The 18,597-nt window shown below is 47.4% G+C and overlaps 1 protein-coding gene across 1 annotated transcript in view; it reads right to left on the bottom strand.

The window, feature by feature from the left end:
* Window positions 1–18,597, bottom strand: part of LOC120574417 (retinoic acid-induced protein 1) — a 52,734-nt gene that overhangs the window by 3,072 nt on the left and 31,065 nt on the right. Inside the window, exons 2-5 of the mRNA XM_039824675.1 lie at window positions 6,501–9,154; window positions 2,483–6,448; window positions 2,186–2,279; window positions 1,162–1,211 (exon numbers count right to left, since the gene is read on the bottom strand). Coding sequence (XP_039680609.1) covers window positions 1,162–1,211; window positions 2,186–2,279; window positions 2,483–6,448; window positions 6,501–9,077 — 6,687 coding nt within the window. The 5' untranslated portion in view covers window positions 9,078–9,154. The remainder of the gene's footprint in view (window positions 1–1,161; window positions 1,212–2,185; window positions 2,280–2,482; window positions 6,449–6,500; window positions 9,155–18,597) is intronic.

The raw sequence follows: 18,597 nt of genomic DNA, 5'->3' as shown, positions 1-18,597 counted from the left end.
TAGAGAGGAGATGAGAGAGAAACAGGGAGGAAGGGATGAGGAGGGATGAAGGAAGGAGGACTGAAAAATGGAAAAAGGGAGCTTGCAAGAGATGAGAGGTGAACAGAGTGGAGCTGGAACAGCAGGGAGGCGCAGCAAAATAAGGGAGGGGGGTTGGGGACGAGAAATAACAAGAGGAAGAAGGAGAGAGTAGGAGAGAGAAAGGGTAGAAAGAGCATGTGGGGAGGATAGCAGGCAGCGATGCTGGGTGGGGTGTTTTGATCAGCAGCCAGCTTTTCATCCCTGTCAGTCTGCACAGAGGAGAACGGGAGAGAGGGAGGGAGGGAAAGAGAGATGCAGAGAGGGGAGGGAGGCTACTGCCACTGCTGCCTCAATGCACCGCTGCTCCCTGCTGAATGTCAGCATCTCTCCCTCTCTATTCCCCCCCCCCCGCATTTGACCTTCCTCTCTGTGCTGCAGTGTAAATACGCCACCACCAGATGGCGTCTGTCTAACAGGAAAGTCGACTGTTCGTATTAACACCAAAACGGTGACCCATTGTAATTGCAGTGGTCTGCAGTCATAACAGTGGATGTTGAGTGAAAGTAATACACAAAGGCACATACATACCTAAGTGTTTACACAGCTACTGTTGGCTGACATGGGTTTAGCTTGCTGAGGTCATTGGGTACATATTGATTTGGTCACAAATTAACGGTAAGTCCAAGATGAGATCCTGACCCTCTTGGCATGAGAGTAGATAGGGTACTTGATACAAGTGTACAACAAACACCAACCCGAACCCTCATGTTTCCCCCTTTGATTCTTTCTCTGTTTTACAAGAGCTGACAATTGTTGTTCTGCACTGTATCATCTATCCAGCCATGGTGCTGCTGCTGCTGCTTGTGGTATCATATTGTGGTAGCACATTATTTTCTGCACTGTGGTGAGGGATGGGGGTGGGGGGTGGGGTGGCAGAAATCTAAATGCTCAGCGGTTCTTGGAGCAGAGAGGCTATACGTGTTCTAATGGGAACACAACCTATGCACACCTACTGTACATGAATATATGTGGAAACCATAGAAATGGAATCAAATGAATACATTTTATTTCTATGGTGGAAACACTAATGTCTGATTGCTATGCATTTACACACAAGTTTTGAAGCTCTTCTTTTTTTACCTCATGTTTAGGACATTTGATGGAGAAGTCATCCTCGTGGAATGTGCAGCCTGGGCAGGGAGAGAGGAAGCAAAGAAAAGGAGAGAATAAGCTACAGGATTACAAATAGACGATAACAATGAAAGAAACAAATAGCATGAGACAAATGCACCCAACAACCCCCCCTTTTTGGAAAACCCAGATAAATGACAAAGAGGTAAGGTTAAAATGACAAATGAGCAAGAAAGAGGCAGAGAGAGAGAAAGAGTGAGTGGATGAGTTGCGATGCAGGCAGGCAAGCAGTCAGATATGGCTGGTGCACTCAGCAGGATTAAAAAGGGCCTCGCTCTGCTCCCTGTGCTGGCTAGGCAGACGTGGCAGGCCTTCTTATCCTCACAGTGTACTTCGTTGGCATGAGGTAGGGGGTGAGGAAGCCATAAAACACATGTGCTAACACACAGACATGCACTTATATTGACAACAATGACCAGGGATACACACACACACACACACGTGAACTCTGCACACAGGCGCACACACACACACACACACAAACAAAAAAAAAAAAAACACACACACACACACAAAAAAAAAAAAAAAAAAAATCCAAAAAAAAAAAAAAAAGCCCCACCCCCCCCCTCCCCCCTTCCCCCTCCCCCTCCCTCTTTTCCCCCCCCTCCCCCCCCCCTTTCTCTCATCATCCCCTTTATTCAAGGCTCCCTGCCTCTTTCCCCTCCCTCCTTTCCTCTTTTGCTCTCCACTAGCACTCTCAGACACCTCTTCTCGCACTCAATAATGTTACTTTTTGATGCATTTTCCTTCTCTCATTTACCCACATCCACCTTCCCTCCCCTCACTTTCTCCCTTCTCCTTTCATTTTTCTCAGATTTTCTACCTGCCTTATTTGTCTCCCTCCCCATGCCCTCTCCACCCACGTTCAATTTCCCATTCCCAATTTGCCTTCTCATTTCTCCTGCCTCTCCCTAGCTTTTCTCCCCTTTTCATCCCCTGTTACTCTCTTCCTTCTCTCAGTGTGGTCTCTTACCTATCTCTTTGGCGCAGACATAGTGGTATTTATGAGAGCAGCTTCTCCAACAGCAACTGAGGGACGCCCCAACAATCTGGCACTTGTAGCAGCTCTGGGGTTAGTCAGACAGACGGACATATGGACGAGACCAATAAAGAAACAAACAATTGACCAATAGAGGGACATAGGGATAGAGAAGGGGAATAAAAGGAAAATATGTTAAAAGTTAACGCATAACTGCATAGTATCTCTTTTAACATCCATAAGAATGCACACATTTCAGAATAGACTCAGTGTTGATAATTGTTATCGTACCGTTTGGGCTGAGTTGCTGGCAGCCTCCCTCAGTCCGTATAGTCTCCCAGCTACCATAATTACCCCTTTGGTCCAGATGGCACAGTTTTCATGGGCCCAGTGCTCCTTAGCCTCTGCCTCCCCTTGTAGCCTTTGGAACATGCTGTCACCACCCTCTTGGTCACTTGAAGCCCCTGTGCTGATGGCCTGGAGTTGCTTCATCCTCCTGAACCTCTCTCGGAGAGTTAATCTTCGTGGACCACTGTCCTGACCTATTCTCTCTGTTCTTTCTGCCCGCCGGTAGCGCCAATGATGGTGCCTGCTACTACTGCCCTCTTGAGTGGACGCCTCTGTATTGCTCTCCTTTTCTGTGCTGCCCTCGCCCTCGTTCTTTGAGGAGTTGCTTGGTTCTTCGCTGCTGCTACTGTTGTTGTCGTTGGTTTTCTGTGACTCTTCCCTGAGGGATTCTGTGTGCCCGATCGTCAACATTTTCCGTGGAACGCCATCCTCTGTGTAGTAGGGTCCGCACAAATCACCCAGGTCTCTGTAATTTGCTGGCTTTCCACACAGGCAACATGTTAGACACCTGTCAGTTAGATTTCTGTTTACCAAGGGTCCCTGTAACATGGCAGCAGTGTGTGGCACTACCTTTGCAACTGTGAAAGGATTCCTCATTCTGAGTATGCCCTTTTTTCTACGTCTCTGAAATATTACTGCATCCTCAGGCTTGTTGACTATGGCACACCAAGAGGAAAAGTCTCTGGAGTTGTTAATCCGTACATAAGGACAGAAAGACAGTTTAGAATTTTGATGGACTGGTTTGCGCCTAATTCTTTTCACAGAAATGATCTCTGTCTGTTTTTCTGATACTGTTACTACAGGACCCACAATAGATGTCTCTGGGTTTTCCTTCTTTTCTCTTTCCCTTCTTTCCAATTCTTCTTTTTCTCTCTCCTCTTTTTTGGCCCGTTCACATCCTGCAGCCCTTATTACTGCCTCAATAACCTCCATGGCGTCTTTCATCCCAGGTTTTGGCCCAGGCTTTTTGTGGATTTTCATTGGCTTGCCAGGAATCTGCTCTGATGAGGCTTTGCCTCGTTTCCTCTTAGTTGGATTTGTGGACGGTTTTCTGCCTCTCCTAGGTTTTTGAATGAGTTCTGTGCTGGTAACATGGGGGGCTTCTGTGATCTCATCTGGGCTGATTGGCAGAGGTACTGTAGACTCCGTGGGGGTTACTTTATCTTCTACCCTCTCCTGTTGTTGTTCTGCTGTTTCAATATTTGTCTCCTTGACTGTCTCTGTTTGTTCTAGAGGGGCTTGGCCTTTTCTCTTCTTTCTCCTCTGTTTTAGGTGCATCTCATGGTTGTTTTTAATGGCCCTCTGCTTGGCTAGCCTTGGTGTTGTAACTATTAGGCTCCCTGCTTCCAATGCTACTACTGAGGCATCTGTGCTTTCCACCATGGCCCATCTCTTCCTTTTAGTTCTGGCGGACTTAGTGGCAGCAGAAGATACCCTTTCTGAGGCCTGTTGTGTCCACTCTCCTGTAGCCTTGACATCTACTGGGGCCTCTATTGAGCTCCAAACCTTCTCAGTTCCAACAACCTGCTGTGTCCCTGGTTTAATGGTTTCTTGTCTCGTCTCTTGCTTATTTACAACCTCTTCTTCCAGCCCTTGTCTCCCCTCCTCTGATGTTGATGTCTCTTGACTCACCTCGTGCTTTTCTCTTTCTTGTGTCATCTCCTTTTTTCTCGCCGCACCTTCGTGTTGTTTCACTCCTTCTTGTCTAGACTCTATGCTTTTCACTTCTCCCTCTATTAGCTCAGTGCTATTTATGATCATAGATGTCTCACCTTCTTTTGAGACATGTTGAGGCAAAGCCTTGGCTGTCACATCATCAGTTAGACTGCTGTCTATCTGGAGAATTGGGAGGTGTTTCTTCGAGCTAGGAGATGTTATTTTCTGCACCATTGCCTCATATTTCTGTCCTCTGCCTTTGCGTGGTGGGAGAACTTTTGTTTTAGTGGGGCATTGTGGAGGCACCACAGGCACATCAGTAGTGATGTCAGTTTCACTGATGTTGTGAGGAGTGTCTTTTGGTGGGGGAGTGACAACAGAAGCTTTCTTGGGTGGCCCTCGCTTTCTTTTGGGGCCCCGGACACCCTTCTCTTTAGGTGTAGAGACAACCTGTTCCAGCAGAGGGGGTTGAGGTGGAAAGGGTTTTGGTTTGGGCTTTGGACCCCTCTTTTTCTTTACTGGTGTTATAGAAAGCAATGGGCTAAGTTTCCGTTTTAATGAAAGTGATGTCTTTTCTTCAGATTGTTCAGTTGGGACCAGTGGGGAAGGTGGTGCAGGTGGGTCTGCTGGAACTTCTGTGTTTTTGACTGCATTAAGGATCGGAACTGCAGTTTGTACCACAGTAACAGGCTCATCTACTTTTAGAGAATCAACACTGGCTTTAATTTCTGTTAGTGTCTGGGGCAGAATACCTTCCCCTATGATTTTTTCTTTTGACAGTTTTTCTTGTGAGGGCTTTCTGGATCTCAAGACCATATTCTTACCCTCCTTCTCTGGTGCCTTAACCTCATGGTTTGCTTGTTTTTCTTCCTGGTTTACTGGTTTTACATCCTGGTTTACTTGTGATATTGTAGCTTTTGGACTTTTCCTGCCCCTGCTTTGCAGTCCTGTCAAAGGTTGACTGGTTTCTTCTTGTACCAGCTTTGCTTTAGAAACTGAGCCTTTGGGGCGACCCACTGAGGCCTTGATAGGTGCAGTGTTGTCGGGGGGCAAAACATCTGCAGGCTTGGGTCCAGGCTTAGGTCCTGGTTTTGGACCTGGCTTTAGAGCTGGTTTTGGACCGGGTTTTGGTCCAGGTTTTGGCCCAGGCTTTGCCCCAGATTTTGAACCTGGTTTGGGTCCTGGTTTTCGTTTTACAGGAGTTTCAATTTTCAGTGGCTGCTCTGATTCATTGGACACAGGTTTTGGTCCTGGTTTAGGCCCAGGTTTTGGCCCAGGTTTTGGCCCAGGCTTTAGACCAGGTTTATGCCCTGGTTTTGGACCTGGCTTGGTTCCTGGTTTTGGTCCAGGTTTTGGCCCTGGTTTGAGGCAAGGCTTTGACCCTGGTTTTGGGCCTGGTTTTCTCTTCACATGAGGCTCAACTTTGGGTGGCAAGTCTGGTGCGTTGAATGAACGAGTGCACATTCTTGAACTAAAACCACCAGTTAGCATTTTGGGAGTCTGGCTCACAATAGATTCCTGATGAGCTAGGTCCATTTGATCTGAGAATAGCACAGTTTTGCTCGGAGGCATGCAGGGTTTCTGTGTAGGCGAGGGAGCCCCTTCCTGTTCCTTTTCCCCCTCTATCTCCAAGCATAGCTGTCGCCTGATTCCCACACCTGAATGCATGATTCTTCTTCTGCCCCTGGCATGCTTACGTCCAAATGCCCTCGGCTGAGCAGACGGGGCCACAGGTTCTGGTTTGGCCAAGGGGGTCACAGCACTGGCACAGCTGATGCCGGGCTCCATGTCCTCATCACCTTTTTTGGGGGAGGGTGGAGTGTCTGCCCAGGAGGGGGCTGAGGGAGGTATTGACTTCCCTGGCAGCTGAGGAGAGTCTGGCTCCAGCACTTTAGCATCACTGTGATCAATATGATCCCTGGCCTGAGCTGGAGGTGTTGTTTTGTCATTGAGAGCTGAGAAGACTGGCATAGCAGACTGAGGCTGAGGAGCAGTGTCACCAATGGCGGACTCCCTTGTGGAAGCATCTGCTGCTGCTGTTGCTGCTGCTGCATTTGGATGGGCAGGCGCCCCTGTAGGCTCGTTGTCAGTAAGGAGCTCAGTACTCTGACTCTCTGTCCTGCTGCAGAGATCTCCAGGAAGCTTCTCTGGCCCATCTCTCTTATTCATGTGCTCCTCAGTCAATGCCACTTTCTCCCCCTCCCCCAGATCATCCCTAACCTCTGCAGACAGAGCAGGGCAAAGAGAAAGTTGATATTTTTTTCTCTTCTTCTTCCTTTTCCTCTTCCTCTTCCTCTTCTTCTTCTTCTTCTTCTTCTTCTTCTTGGTCAGCCTCCTCCTGTCCACCCCCCTCCTCCTCCTCCTCCTCTTCATCCTCCTCATCTCTGCTCTCTCTCTTGTCTGAGTTGCTCTCGTCCAAGGCCTCAACTTGGGGGGTTGGAGAGGTGTTCTCTGAGCTGTCCTCCTTCTCTGTGGAATATTGATCCTGTTCAAGGTCACCCCTAGAAATGAAAGGCAATGTTTTCACGGAGCTCTCAGATGCAGTCGGAGACTCAGATTTGAACGCCTCTGATTTAATCTCTTGGCCAAAGTGTTCCTTGTGGCTGGAGTCAGAGAGAGCTGCTGGGGACTGCTCAACTGAGTCCCTTGCATCAGGGTCATATTTACTGTGGAGCCCTTGGTACACTGTCTCCTTATAGCAATAGCTTTTTTCTGTCACCTCTTTGTTAACTTCATTGTATAGAGCTGGGCATTTCTCTTCATCTGACCATTTCTCCAGATTTTCTGTAGATTTAGCTGTGTCTGAATCTCTCTCACGGTCAGGAGTGTTATCTGTTGACACCTCCTCTTTGTCAGCTGATTTCTCTGTCCAGGCTGATTCTTCAAAGTTCTCTTTGACAGGCTCATTGATATGCTGTATGTCTGAAGGGGAGTCCCTTTCTTGTTTCATTGGACTTGGGATTGTAATGCTTGTAGGAGACCTCTCGTCACCAATGCTCTTCACTGGAGTACTCATGCCATCTCCTCCCTGCCCTGACTGACATCTTGTAGGGTCAGGGGTGAGGTTGTGTAGACCTGAGTCTCCAGACCTGGTGGACATATCATCTGGAGAGGTCATGGAGCATGAAGAGGCTGTGTCCAGGCTGAGTTGTGTGTTATTTGGGGCCTGTGCTGGACTTCTGCCCTGGCCACAGTAGTAGTAGCCCCTCTCTAGTTGTTCATCACTACTGCTGGAGTAGCCTCCTTCATGTAGTTCCATGGGCATTGGCTGGTGCTGTGGAGTAGAGTAAGGATCTTGCATGGGGCCTCCACCAACACTACCACCACCACCGTCTGGAAATGGAGGACCTTTGTACTCCTCACCCTTTTTGCCGGATGCTCCACTTCCAGCACTGCTGTTGCTCCCTCCACTGCTGCGCTTACTGCCTTTCTTGTTGGCCACCAGGGCCTCTGAAAGCAGCAGCTGCTGGACATTATTAGAGATGTTCTCTACCTGAGAGGTAAGGGCATTCAGACTCCACAAGCTGGGGTTTGACAACAGCTTCTCTGAGAAGCGTTCTTTCATGGTGGGGACCTGCGGTGTAGTAGTGTAGCTGTGGGTGGCTGCATGGGGCACGTTGGGTGAGGGGTGTGAGCGGGGAGGCATCAACATGGTGTTGGTACTGGTTTGCTCCTGCATACCAGCTGAAGAGGATGAAGAAGAGGATGCTGCCCCAGGGGTCATGGGAGGTTGGCCATACTGGAAGGACTCTGGATTGGTCATTAGTGGTGAAGGGGTTGAGCTGTACGAGGGTGAGCGTCCTACAGAGCGTGCAGGGGAGTGGCTTGAGGAGGGGCTACAAGTCTGATAATACTGTTCTGGTGATCTGACAGACAGCTCTGAGAGACAGTAGTTTTGTTGGGGTTGGCTGTAGTGTTGGTATTTAGGGTGGGGCTCCTGGGGATTGGTCATGGCCTGTAAAGGGAGCTGCTGTTCATAACCTCTGGTGGGAGGCTGCTGGTAACCGTAACTGTTCTGGGTCGACCTGTAACCGCCCTGCTTCAGATTGCTGTGGCTGCTCATTTGTCTGCCATACTGGGAATTGGTGGGTATGTTGTAACCTTTATAACAGTGGGGCATAGGGCTGCACTTTTCCATGTATGGCGAAGGAGAGGGTGAGTGCTGGGGGTAGTGTAGGTGACTCTGGGGGTACATGAGAGGGGAGGGGGCAGGGTTAGGGGGGTGGGCCTGATGGTGGGGGCTGGTATAGGCAGGGGTGGAGGGTTGGTGGCACTGGGTCTGAGAGTGGCCCAGCATGTTCTGATCCATGTACTGGGAGGAGCCAGTTGCAGGGGTACCACCAGCCTCCATACGCCCCACCATGTCCTGGTCATACTGTGCTAACTGGGCTGAGTCTTCCCATTTCTGCTGGAGGTGGCCCTCGCTCACATACTGGGCTGAGTAACTCCCAGGGCCCATGTGGTTACTATAGCCCCCAGGACCCTGTAGGTGCTGACTTGGGTTTGGAGGGGGCACTTTGCTTCCTCTGAAGGATTTCTTTGCCTGCGAGGATGCTGAGCCCCCATTTCCACTTCCATTCCCTCCACCATTGCCTGGGTAACCAGGGTAGGCTTGCTGGCTGTAACAGTCCTTGGGTCCTCCTCCATCTCCCGGGCCTCCAGCTGAAGGCATGCTTGTGGGGTTCGCCAGTGAGTGAGCCTCATAGCCTGACCTGGTGTGCCCTGGGCCTGGATGTGGACCAGGGCCTGGGTGAGGGTGCTGAGGATGGGGATGATGCGGGTGTTGCCGATAGGTCTCCAGGCGGGATAATTCATGGGGCTCCTGCTGGTAGCAGGGTTGGTTGCTGTGGTAACCACCGCTGCGCTCACGGAAGGACTGCATAACTCTCTCCGTCTGTAGCCAGAGCTGGGAGGGGGAGGTGAGGTGAGACGGGAAAGGGGGAAGGGGGATAAGGGGTTCTGAAGGCAGGGAGAGAGGGGGCGAGAGAAAAATTATGAGTTAGTGCTGTTGAGCCTGAGGTTTATCCATTCTGCATTTTCTCCTTTATATTCAATGTCTAATTCTATTTTAACATCCACCTGGAGTCAAAGCAAAATTCTCCCCCTCTTTGACAAACAATGAAGTAATTTTTTTCACACTCAGTCACACAAACATTCAAACACACACAGGTGTGCACATCCCATATACATGAACAAATACATTCTAATGTACATAATTTGATTTCACAATAACTGCATTTTAGATTGCTCACTGCACTAATGCTTGTTTTTATCTTGTCCAGATTTGAAGAAACATGTATATTCATGTGTATGTGCATTATTGTGTGTGTGTGTGTATGTGCGTGTGTGCACGTGCATGCATGTGCATGTGTGTGTGTGTGTGTGTGTGTGTGTGTGTGTGTGTGTGTTTAAAATGGCCTCTCAATAGTGCTCCAGGATCTGTTTCAGCCTCAAGATGGAGGGGCAGACAAGTGATGCAGTTTCTGGTGCACTGATTGACATGTCTGGGAGAGGAAGGAGAAAGAGAGAGTGGTGTGTGGGAACGTAATTACCTATCTGTAATAAATAAATAAGCATAACAGCTGTGCACCTGTGTGTGTGTGTGTGTGTGTGTGTGTGTGTGTGTGTGTGTGTGTGTGTGTGTGTGTGTGTGTGTGTGTGTGTGTGTGTGTGTTGGTGTGTGTGTGTGTGTGAATATGTAGGGGTACATGATTGAGACCAGGCAAACGTTTAAACACAGCAGGCCACAGCAATAATATGGCATCTACTTTGCTTTTTAAGCTGACTTTGTATGATGCATTATTCATTATTATTGTTTTGGATCAAATATGATCCCAAGAATTAGCCCCTTTTTTCTAACCACTCCAAGATATTAAAATGTATTACCTAAACAAACAATGTAAGGCAATATTTTCCTTTTTGTCTTTGATGCAGTGTTTCATAAAAGGTTCAACTGAGCCCTCTTTTTCTTCTCCCTCCTCCCTGTCTTTTCTTGCACAGATGCAAACTTCAATTTCCTCCAAGGGGAAGTTGGAAGTGTTACAGTGTGTGTATGTGTGTGTTTGCGTGCATGCATCCAGTATATCAGTAGGGGTGGTTGTAGTGTTTGTTCCAGTGTGTAAGTGCACGTTTGTCTGCTTGTGATTGTGTGTGCATTCATACAAAAGAGAAAGGAAGAGAGGAGGGTGGATAATGCTGTGCTCTGTAAAAGGAACAGAGTCACCTGGAGACAGAGCACTGAGCTTGTGTGTGTGTGTGTGTGTGTGTGTGTTTTGTGTGTTTTGTGTGTTTTGTGTGTGTGTGTGTGTGTGTGTGTGTGTCAGCCGGTTCCAGCACAATATCCCGGCATTCAAACCGCCCCAGGGAAAGTGGTGCGTCCCACCAGATGCACAGTGGCATTATTCATCTCTGAAACACACAGTGTGTCTGTGTGTGTGTGGGGAGGCAAAGCAGTGTGTGATTATTGTGTGCATTCATTCTTGTGTGTGCATACCTGAATGTGAGTTTGTGAGTGTGTGAGTGTGTGCAGGTCTGTTTGTGTTTATGTATGTAGGTCCACAGCTTTTGGCAGTCCAATAAATATAGACACATACACACAACAAACACACACATTCATAGGCAAACACACACACACACACACACACACACACACACAGACAGACACACACACCTATAGATTCCCCTGGAGATTCTCTGTCCTCCCTCCTACCTTCCTATCTCCCCTGCCTGCAGCCTACTATTGCTTCACCCGTGGTGATGTGTATGTGTATGTATGTGTGTGTGTGTGTGTGATGATACTTGTTTACACAATGACCTAAATAAGATGCTTATGAGGGACAAGGGGTGGGATTCTGCCAGACCAAGATTGTTGAGCACAGCAGAGAGGATGGACTGATGCAAACATCGCTTTTGTGAAACCACGCGTCTATCTGTACATTTGTGCTTTTCTGACACGTCCGCTCTTCTCCACAATAGTCTATTATGAAGAATAATTAATTGGATTTTTCCTTGTGTCTCTCACTATAAACAAAGCAAACAAGCCAGAGAAATCCTCTCCCTAATCAATTTACGTCGCTCCTCCTTCTGTTCTTTCCTTCTATCACAAAATGTGAGTGGCGTCGACATTCCAATCACGTCTCCTCTCCACCTCCATGCTGCACCTCCTCCTTCCACTACTATCTTCCACAGAGAGCCCCGGCATTGTGAAGCCGGCCGACAGATGCATTTGTGGATGCACCACGTCACGTTGCGCTGCTCCCTGTCTCAGTAGGGGTCAGAGACGAGAGAGGACGATGGATACATGCTGAGATCACTGAATCCTGTCTGAGCTGTCGGTCTGTCTGTCTGTTTATTAGGTAGCATTGATTTTGCTGCTGCTTGAGCACAGAGAAGGAGGGATGAAGAGAAAGCAAACACACATATTGCTCATCGTCTGTCCTTTGTGTGCGCACGCGCGTACAAAGACACACACACACACACACACACACACACACACACACACACACACACACACACACACACACACACACACAGTAAGCCACCCACATTGGTTGTCTGTGGTTGTTTTCTTTTATGTGTGTGTCTATTTTATGCTTTCCCCTCTTTATTCTTTCTTTCTTTCTTTTCCCCTATTACATTGACTGGCTGCTTCTGTCTCTCAACGCAATGTTATTTGTGCTGAGAGGGTACCTTTCTCTCATCTAAATATTTTTTGACCTCCTCTCTCAATCTTTTCCATTCTCACATCTCTCCTTCTGGCCCCGTGCCGTGACCAGAGAGGAGAATGGCAACAGGAGGGGAAGGACAACAACGTGTTGGGGGACTTATGGGAGGGTCATTTGAGGTTGGGGGAGAGACTGAGGGTGGGGAATGCAAGATAGAAGTGGTGGAATGATAAGTTTGAAGAGGAGGATGAGGAGAAGGGAGTGCAGAGGACAGAGGAGGATAGATGATTTACTGAGTGGGCTTTACAACCTTGGCTCCTGGGAAATATGAGCTGTAGCAATCGCCACACTTTACACGCAGACACCCATGCAAAATGGTAGATTGCGCGCAAGCTTACAATGCGGAGTGGTCCATAACTAGCCAAATGCTTCACCCCTACAGACAAACATGAGCTGCTAGATGTGTGATTGATTATGTTGGGCTCTGCCCACTTCAAATCTCATGAAGGCAGCTGCCTTCATAACCAACTTCGTTTTTAGATTTGTAAACCTTTAAGTTACATCAGAGTTTGTGTGCTTGTGTGTGCTATTCCATGTGTTTTGTCTGAAAAACATGCCCGGGAGGACCTTTTTTATTTAGATCCCCAGCATTAATGTGTCCGTCTAAATAAAATATTGCCAGGAAGGAAGGAAGGAAGGGAGTGTAAGGGAGGGAGGGAGGGAGGGGTGAAGAAAGAGAGGAGGGTGAATCTGATTGTTCCGCTGGATAGTTTATAATGCGCAGAGCTGCGACTGGTTACAGTCCCCCCTTCATTCTTTTTTATCCTCTCTCCCTCTTTTTCATCGCATCATCTTCAGAGGCAGCTTGAGATGGGATTTATCTTCTTTCTCTCTCTCTCTCTCTCTCTCTTTCTCCCTCTACACACACACACACACACACACACACACACACACACACACACACACACACACACACACACACACACAGAAAGCTCTCTCGTTCCATCAACTCTGGCTCTGAAGCATTTTCGCTTCAAATCTTTTTCCTGCTCTCTCTGACAGAGACAAACACACACACACACACACACACACACACACACACAAATGGAGGCACACAGAGTGGAAGGATGGAACGTCTCTGTGTGTATTTACCTCCCCAGTCATCCTGGTTAATTATGCATGCAGAGGCAGTTTGCTGGGGAGGTGGAGGGAACACACACACACACACACACACACACACACCCCCATTACACATATTCACAAACAGCCACACTTCACCACAACCTCCGGAATCATCACAACACGCCCCAGCACCACGCACACCAAAGCTCAGCTCACATGCTCCTCGACAACCCGACAACGTACTCGAAAATAACCCAAACATGCCAGTCTCCCTGCCTCCCCCACTCCTCAGCACACACTCATGTCTAACACATCTGCCTTTAACACCCTGTTTAACACAGCATGCTCCAAAATAACACAGCAACCCACCCTGCCGCTGCTCCCAATCAGCACGCTGCTATCCCCTTCCTAATTACACACACTTCAACAAGGCACAGAGAGCATTCAAATTCCTCCAACTGTCATTCTTCCTGTTCAGATCTGCCTGCATCCTCCCCTATCGGTGGACACTGTGCCCTTTTCCTTTATAACCGCAGGTTCAGCACACTGGGAAGGCAGACAGACGGACACACACACACACACACACACACACACACACACACACACACACACACACACGCACGTCTTCTCCCTGTCTCTCTCCTCCTCTTCTCTGCAGTGTCTGGCCAGGCTATGTGGGTGGGTTACCCAAGGGAGAGGCTTGGGAGATGGAGGAAGCCAATATCTGCTCTGACATTTGTCAGAGTCCCGTTGTCATGACACACAGCTGGAGGTCATGGGGGGTCAGTCACATAGATTATAGGAAGAGACATAGATGGGGGCGGAGACAGGCCGTTGACACTCACACATGGACAGATGGCGCTTTGAGGCTACTGGACAGGCAGCAAATAAACTCAATCGGAGGGCAGACAGTAAGGGAGTAGTGTGTACGTAAGCATTTAATTAATGATGTAAGCAGTCTGATTATATTGAGCATGTTGCTCATACATTAAGCTTGACATAAATGCAACGATTTCCATGAAATAACATCGGAAAATGACTGACAGAAACCGAAAACACAAATCGCTATCCATCGTCTCCATCTCTTTGCCTATTTTCCTTCCTCAGTCCAACCTATTGTGATTCACTGGCATAACAGTTTAAAAAAACAAACAATATTTTATAAACACACTTCCATGGAAATAAACAAGTTTCTGTATTTTCCTAGCAAGTCATCTCTTTCCCTTGATTAAATCCAGGACAAGGTTTTTATTGAAGGGTGTCTGACTGAACTTTGAGGCTGAAATGGCTGAAAAGCATCTAAAACTGAGGAAATGAGCCTTATACCCTCGTCGATCTGGAAGACCATTTGGGTTCTGTGAGTGAGGCCAGTTAATGTGAGGGTCTTTGTGTGTGTGTGTGTGTGTGTGTGTGTGTGTGTGTGTGTGTGTGTGTGTGTGTGTGTGTGTGTGTCTCTGCATGTGCACGTTCGTGAGGTGTAACTGTCTCATCTCTGGGGTTTAGGATGACTCATCGACATTCACAGTCATGACATATCAACACCTACCACACACTCTATGCAGTGTATACAAACCTGGAAAAAGAGAAGAGGGAAGACAGACAGACAGACAGACACACACACACACACACACACACACACACACACACACACACACACTCAGCTTCAGCATGAAAGAATAAATAAAGGTCAGAGAGAGAGAAAGCGAGGCCGATGTGTGTGTCTGTGAGTGAGAGAGGAATTCGAAAATGCAGTGGCGATGCTGTCACTCAATACTGTAGAACCACATCCTCTCTCTTTGCTCTCTTTGTCTCTGGGGTGAAAAAAGGAAAAATTCAATTAATTAGGAGTGCTGGACTGGATGATGTGTGGACATGTTATCTATATCTTTCTATTGCCCGACTGACGGGTTGGTGATGTCCAATGTGCTTTCAGAGAAAAACAACCTCACACTAGGACGTCTTACGCCATAAAACAATAACAACAAAAACTAAATATGGATACGGCATTGTGCGCTCTTTTGAAAGACCGCTCTGATTTAAGTCTGCTACTTACATACATCACTTTATAGTCGTTCTAGGGCGTAATAACACTGAATCACTTTCCAACTCAACAATGAGCGAAAAAATGAGCATGTGGGCTATGAAGGGACAAATCCATTAGACCTATTTCTTTGAATATCTTTTTCTCTCTTTTCCAGCCTTCTAGCCTTTACCCAAAATCTTTCATACCTCCCTTGTTCTGCTCCTCCGCACAGCTCTCCTTTCTCTCTTTTTCTATCTATCTTACCTTTCTGTCTCTCCCTCTGTATTTAAGCACGGTCACCTCCAGCGGGCAGCTGCCGAGCGTTGCCCTTTGAAGGACTAAACCTGGTTTTGTTTACATGGTAACAGAGCGACGAGATGGGTAGGGATGGAGAAGGAGAGAGGGATGAGCAGGAGAAAATGACAGGCGCGTGGGCAATCAAGCACACAAACACACGCACACACACACACACACACACACACACACACACACACACACACACACACACACACACACACACACACACACACACACATACACATCACATAGGTTTCTGTTTGTTACTAGCGAAGGTTGTCGTGGATACCTGGGCATGTGACAAGAATCAGGAGAAAAAAAACTGATTGCTCATTACCTGCTGCATGTCTGTGTGCGTATGTGCAGTATTGTGTGAGTCAATGTCTGTTTCTAGGTAGGGGACTACAAACATGAATTATTTTCACTCAATAATATGTGCATAGGTGCATGCATTTAGCATGAACGTGTTTGTGTGTATGTGTGAGAGAGAAAACGGAAATTGATTAGAGCTTTCATGATCAAGCTTGACTGACTGCAACGCCCCCACAGTGTGTGTGTGTGTTTGTGTGTGTGTGTGTGTGTGTGTGTGTGTGTGTGTGCGTTTGAGGGGATTGGTGGACTCCAGCTAACCTTCCAGAGCGCAGAGGGAGTGAGACATGCAGACACAGAAGAAGAAGAAGAAGAACAAAGAGATAGAAAGAGATGCTCTGTGGGTTCATGTTTTCATAGTATTGATAACCTCAGCCATGCCCACACACTTTTTCTGCTTTTTTTCCCTACAGGTCTCTCTCTCTCTGTCTCTCTCTCTCTCTCCCTCTCACACAAACACACGCACACGCACAGAAGTCGGGGTCCTGTAAAGTGGGCCGCAGAGCTACTTGGTATTCCTACAGAATCCTCGAGCGAGGGAGACTGTGGAGCAAAAGAAAGAAACGATGCAGGAGGAAGATGTGATTAGAGAAGAAGACAAAAGCACAGCATTCAGTCAAGCGAGTGTGTCTTGAAAGTTCTCATTTACACTGAGGGCTAAAATCCAATCTAACTTATTTCAAAAGCAGATGAAGAGAGGTACAGTAACAACAAAGGCGCAGTGTTTTGAGGTTAGAAAATGTAAAGTGGCTCAAATCTTGCAGTGCCCCATTTTGGTTTGGTCCAGCAAAGCACATCTTCCTGCCACAAAAACACACACACACACACACACACACACACACACACACACACACACACACACACACACACACACACACACACACACACACACACACACACACACATCCGCCCTTTGCAGGTAATGGGATGGAGCGCTCCACTGAAGCAGAGGGAGCAGTGTTGGAGCAGGTTCGGTGTGACATCCCTGCTGGGGCTCATGGTGTGTTCCACTCCCATTTATTCGATCCCTCCACTCATTTACACATACACACAAGTAGTCACACGTGTTCACAAATTCACTCACACACACACACACACACACACACACACACACACACACACACACACACACACACACACACACACGCACACATGCAGGCACACACGCACGCAGACACGCAGGCGTGCACATACTCACACGCACACACACACACACACACACACACACACACACACACACACACACACACACACACACACTGATTTGCACCTGCTCCCTCTTTGTGCCACTTCGGTTCATCTAATTGATGATGCCGTGTCACTCCTCCTGTCTCTCTCTAACACAGCCCCACACACACACACACACACACACACACACACACACACACACACACACACACACACACACACAAGTACCTCGTCTCTCTGCTCTCCTTCTCTGTGTCCTATAAGTTGTACCCTGTCCTCCATTGTCCTCTATCTTTCATACCCTTTCCTTGCCCTGTAGCCACAGTGCAGCTGCTTGCAGTGCTGTGTGTGTCTGTCTGTATATCTGTGTCTGTGACCTTGTCTTAGGTTAGACTAGTGCAGGCAGCTCGTTGGTCTGGCACGTTGACCCCATAGCCTGAAGGAGAGATTTGTAGTTGCGATGAGCAGCCTTAGATGTTGTCCTCTAAAGCTTGTTTGTCTATATATAAAAATAAGTTTCTTTCTGTGTGTGTGGTTGTCTCTGTTTTATGCATAATGATGAGTGGTGACAATTGTATGTTTTATTTTTGAGGGACAGAAGAGGGATATTTCACAGCTTATGCATTAACTAGTGACTCATGTCTTTGACTTGTTCATATAATCATTTCATATATATGCATATTGAAGAAGCCATCCATGTTTGGTTTGTGTGTGTGTGTGTGTGTGTGTGTGTGTGTGTGTGTGTGTGTGTGTGTGTGTGTGTGTGTGGTTATTTTACCCTGGCACACATGCAGTCACACAAATATGCACTTTAGTTTTAACAGCTCTCTAAGGTATGTGCCTTTACCAGTATTCACTAACATTATCTTGAAAAACTGTGATCTATAAGTAAGAAAGAAAAGGTCTGCAATAGTGCAATTAAAAAGAAGGTTCAGAAGTTCCGTACATGCTTTGAGGGATATAAACAGGAAGTATAATGATGCCACAGAGTCAGTTAGTTAGGGCTACAACTTGAGCCTTAAAACTTAAAAACGTGATGATTCTCAGGCAAGTGCTGGAGTTAAACGGAGCATCTTTTTTCCCACGATTTCTAAGCGGATTCATGGACCTTTCCTCGCAATGGACATCGGAGACATCCTTCGGAAAGGGTGAGTCAAAACTGAACTATCATGTCTTTGTGTTTCTAGTTGACAGAATTATCACATCGGAAAGAAGGAGTAAGATTACCTTAATATCTTCCACGAGCTGTGTGTTGGTGAGCGGGTCAAATCAGCGGGCCAGACTACGTTACAATAACTAATTTACTGTTGTTTTAGAACACCTGCCTGCACCTGTCCCTGTCCCAACTTTGTTTCACATGCGGTTTTTAACTTGAAAACCTCTGAGACAGTAGAAAATTCCACAGTGCTTTTAGGTGTGTGTGTGTGTGTGTGTGTGTGTGTGTGTGTGTGTGTGTGTGTGTGTGTGTGTGTGTGTGTGTGTGTGTGTGTGTGCGCATGCATGTGACTGTGTGTTTGTCTATCTTTGTGTGCACTTGATAGCATTCATTCTCCTGGATCTTTAAATAAGGGACTTCTGTCTGTATTTGTGCCTCCAAGCATCTTCCCAGAAGGTGTCCTTGATGGCCCGCTCTCTCCTCTCTTCTCATCTGTTACCTGAGAGCCAGACTGGGGAATACTTTACTCCATCTGCAGACGCAGACAGACCGACACTAAAAGGAGGCTAGCCACAGATACACC

The sequence above is a fragment of the Perca fluviatilis genome, chromosome 15 (genome assembly GCF_010015445.1).
Source record: "Perca fluviatilis chromosome 15, GENO_Pfluv_1.0, whole genome shotgun sequence".
In the NCBI taxonomy this organism is placed as follows: domain Eukaryota; kingdom Metazoa; phylum Chordata; class Actinopteri; order Perciformes; family Percidae; genus Perca; species Perca fluviatilis.
Note: the sequence above shows the minus strand (reverse complement) of the source record. Positions and strands in the feature narration are given on the sequence as shown.